We start from the raw sequence: 4,121 nt of genomic DNA, 5'->3' as shown, positions 1-4,121 counted from the left end.
CCATGTGGTGCATGCCTTTCATTAGCTCTCCAAATATNCCCAAAAAGACTTTAACGTAGAATAGTAAATGACATCAAATTAATAAAGTTTCTTTATTCAACAAATAGACCAAAAGATAGTAAAGCAATATGAGATGATGAATTGGCCACAAAATGTTCATTTAATCAAATAAGGTAAAGCGAAAAAGTGAAGAATTTGAATCCTCTTTTTGACTTCAAAATTCAAAATTTAGAAAGCAATCATGGTCACAGCTTCATAAACACCAAAATTTAGAAATTTTGGTTGAGGTTCGATTATCACGAGATTCATGTCTATATTTATATATGGAAGATTAATTTATGACTTAAAACAAAAATGACCCAGAAACTACAAAAATCACATAATATCTTTCAATTACTGCAAATAAAACATAAATAAACAGAGTAAAGATATCTTTAAAATTTCAACAATTTAAATAAGCTTAGAAAGAGCTACAAATTGTAGATTAGCTTATTTAAAATTTTATAAGCATTTTTAAAATGCAACCAAAAGTACTTATAGCTTTAAATATACTCTTTTAATATAGCTCAACGAAACAAACTAATAAACTTTTCAGCTTAAAACTGTACTGTAGAAAATAAGCAGCGGTAAAGTAATTAAGGAAGATTTCTTTCAGACGGAATAAGCTCAAAATTTGAAATTCCACAAGTTACTTCATCAAATCCTTTTAAGGGAATTTATTAAGACAACAAAAAATCCAACTCTTATTAAATTACTAATGAGATATTTCAAGTCTTATTAAACTTCATTTTTGTAATCAACCGTCAATAAATTTATGTAATCTGTCTTCACCTGCCCAGTGAATTTACAATTTGATGTCCTTAGTTAGAAATACAGTCTTAATTTGATGTGGTTGTAATCAAGTAGGTAGGCTTCCTACCAATAAAATAATAAGTTCAGACAGAGAAGTGCACAATTTTGTGCTTTATCGTACATAAATTAAGGTAAATGTTTGTGTTTTGTCATAGATAGGTGAGCTCAGCTCCCTTATTGTACTGTCTTACAATATACATGTTAGCTCCTTGTTAATGGATGATTAATTTATATGTTCCTAGTTATTCCTTTCCTTTTCCAGCATACATAATAATTATTTAATTGAATCATGTCATTGCTGACCCAAACTTTTTTATTTACGAGTTTGTAGAAATGTCATTTCTACATTGAGCTTTTGCATTGTACAATCTCTGTTTCTTGTCAAAGAGACATTTTTACATGGCTTCTTCATCATCTTCTTCCTCAATTATCCTTCAATCGAAATATGAAGTGTTCCTGAGTTTTAGAGGAGAGGATACTCGTGATACCTTTACTAGTCATCTCTTTGCTGCATTGTGTCAGAAACAAATTCAAACCTTCATTGATGATGATAGACTTAAGAAAGGAAATGATATTTCCCCTGCACTCACGAAAGCAATTAAAGAATCAAAGATTGCAATAGTAGTTTTCTCAAAGAACTATGCTTTTTCCAAATGGTGCTTGGATGAACTTGTAGAGATTATTGAGTGTAAGAAAATGAATGGCCAAATAGTTATTCCAGTTTTTTATCATGTAAAGCCATCAGATGTACGGAATCAAACTGGGAGCTTTGAGGATGCTTTTCGAGGGCACGAACAAAGTCTGAAGGTTATGCCAGCAAAAGTGCAAAGATGGAGAGCTGCTTTGACTGAAGCATCAAATCTATGTGGAATGGATTCAACGGTGATAAAGTAAGTTTGCCTCTTTTCTATATGTAAAACTTTCTATAACTTTTACATAGCAAGGACCATGTGGTGCATGCCTTTCATTAGCTCTCCAAAAATATGAAAATTTTACTTTAGTTATCTCACTAGCTTAAATACGATTAGATTCATTTCTAATTTTCTGATATCTCTAATCTATCATGGCATTTTTTTTTAACTCTAGCATTTTTCTTTTTAATATATGCTAGGCCAGAGTCTAAACTTTTAGCCGAGATTATCAAAGAAATTTTGAAGCAATTGAATGAGGTATCGCCCTCAAGTGATTGTGAAGGCCTAGTTGGAATTGAATCACGCATTGATGATATAAAATCATTATTACATACTGAGTTGCCAGATTTTAGAATAATAGGAATGTGGGGGATGGGTGGAATTGGGAAAACAACTATTGCCGGACTAGTGTTTAACCAACTTTGTAGTAAATTTGAAGGTTGTTTTTTCATTGCAAATGTTAGGGAAGAATCAAAAAGATGTGGATTGGTTCATGTGCGAAATCAAGGTCTTTCTCAAATATTAGAAGAAAACCTGAAAACAGGTTCTCCTGCTATACCTGCACCTGTTAGGAGAAGGCTTCAACGCAAAAAGGTTTTAATTGTTATTGATGATGTACATGATTTAGGACAACTAGAAGTTTTAATCGGAGGGCTTCCTCAATTTGGTCCAGGAAGTAGGGTCATTATAACTGCAAGAGATAAACAAGTGCTTTGTAGTTATAGAGTGAACCACATATACGAAGTCAAGAGATTAAAAGACAATGAAGCTCTTCAACTCTTTTGTAATTATGCCTTTAAAACCAACCATCCAGATTTGGACCTTAAGGAGTTGTCAAAGAGGATAACTGATTACGCCAATGGCAATCCATTAGCTCTTAAAGTATTAGGTTCCTCCCTATATCAGAAGAGTAAACAACGATGGGAAGAAGCATTGTGTGAATTAAAGAAAAATTTCAATCCTACTATTTATAATGTGTTGAGAGTTAGCTACAATGGACTGAATGTTGAACAAAAAAGCATATTTCTAGATATTGCTTGCTTTTTCAAAGGCTGGAGTATCAATCTTGTAACAGACATACTCAATAGTTGTTACAGCTTTTCACAGCTTGGAGCTTGATAAGTCATTGATCTTTACAGCACAATCTAATAGGATACAAATGTATAATTTACTGCAAGAAATGGGTTGGGATATTGTTCGTCAAGAATCATTAACTGTCCCAGGGAAACGTAGCCGATTGTGGGATCATGAAGATGTACTTCATGTATTGAAGACGAACACTGTAAGTATCAAATGATTTGAGTTGTTTCTTTTACCAAAATTTCTAACAAATGATATTGAAGTCACATAATACTTGTATAAATTTTAGGAATTAAGATTGTGTATTTCATGCTAACCTATTCTTTTCTTTGGTATATATGAAGGGGACAGACGCAGTCGAAGGCTTGTTTTTAGATATATCTGTTGATGCTCGATCTTGCACCAACGAATTTTTACGTGTATAATATCAAGTGACTGTTTGATGTACGTGAAAATGGAATGTCAGAAAAATAAAATAGCTGTAGAGGGAATTTTTAAGTGGTTCGNTATTATTTAACTAAGTGGAGATATAGATAATATGTTAATTTTAATGATTTATTAATTTATTGGAATCATTTTCTTGTTTTACAGCACGGTTTTGGTTTCAAATTTTACAGCATTTCTTTGAACAAAATAGAGACAACAACAGGAACAAAATAATAATAGTAAAACAAAACAAACAGTAAACAAAGAAAATAATACGCGCGATTTACCCTGGTTCACCCAATGTGGGCTACGTCCAGCTGAGTCAATATTATTGCAATATGCCTTACCTCTCTCGTTTACAATGAATGAATTGCTCTAACACTCATAACAAGAAAAAAGTATGTTTATATACTAGGTTTAAGAGATTAAACCTAGTTTTACAAGGATTCTTATTCCTAAGCCCAACCCAAAAAGGAATTAATAACTTAAAAGAAATCCTATAGCGGTTATACATGGAAAAGCCCAAAACCGCCTACGGGCTCGGGGGCGCTGCCCCCGCGACCCCCACCCGCTCACCGGGGAGTGCGTCTCCATTACCCATTAATGCTGAAGTAGTCGACAACTCCAACATTCTTCACCTATCAATTATCTGGTCAACCTCCGTTACTTGAATCTGAGAGGCTGTAAGAGTATTCAAAGATTTCCAAGTGACATACATTTTGTATCGCTTGTCACACTTAATCTATCGCACTGCATTAATCTCAAATAATTTCCTCTGATTTCAGGGAATGTGACATATTTACATTTAAATGGAACTGCAATAAACGAGGTTCCCTCGTCAATTTCTCGTCT

General features: G+C 33.2%; 1 protein-coding gene across 1 annotated transcript; it reads left to right on the top strand.

The window, feature by feature from the left end:
* Positions 1-1,251: 1,251 nt before the first annotated feature.
* Positions 1,252-2,882, top strand: LOC116119205 (TMV resistance protein N-like). The gene is made up of 2 exons (XM_031405148.1): positions 1,252-1,742; positions 1,964-2,882. The coding sequence occupies exons 1-2, from the start codon at positions 1,252-1,254 to the stop codon at positions 2,880-2,882; spliced, it is 1,410 nt and encodes a 469-aa protein (XP_031261008.1).
* The last annotated feature ends 1,239 nt before the right edge of the window (positions 2,883-4,121 follow it).

The sequence above is a fragment of the Pistacia vera genome, unplaced genomic scaffold (assembly GCF_008641045.1).
Source record: "Pistacia vera cultivar Batoury unplaced genomic scaffold, PisVer_v2 Contig878, whole genome shotgun sequence".
In the NCBI taxonomy this organism is placed as follows: Eukaryota; Viridiplantae; Streptophyta; class Magnoliopsida; order Sapindales; family Anacardiaceae; genus Pistacia; species Pistacia vera.
Note: the sequence above shows the minus strand (reverse complement) of the source record. Positions and strands in the feature narration are given on the sequence as shown.

What these genes read in the sequence shown, in the direction of transcription:
- LOC116119205 (XM_031405148.1), top strand. Translation starts at nt 1,252, where the DNA reads ATGGCTTCTTCATCATCTTCTTCCTCAATTATCCTTCAATCGAAATAT. An exon ending in ATGGATTCAACGGTGATAAA is followed by an intron (nt 1,743 to 1,963) that starts GTAAGTTTGCCT and finishes AATATATGCTAG; the next exon opens with GCCAGAGTCTAAACTTTTAG.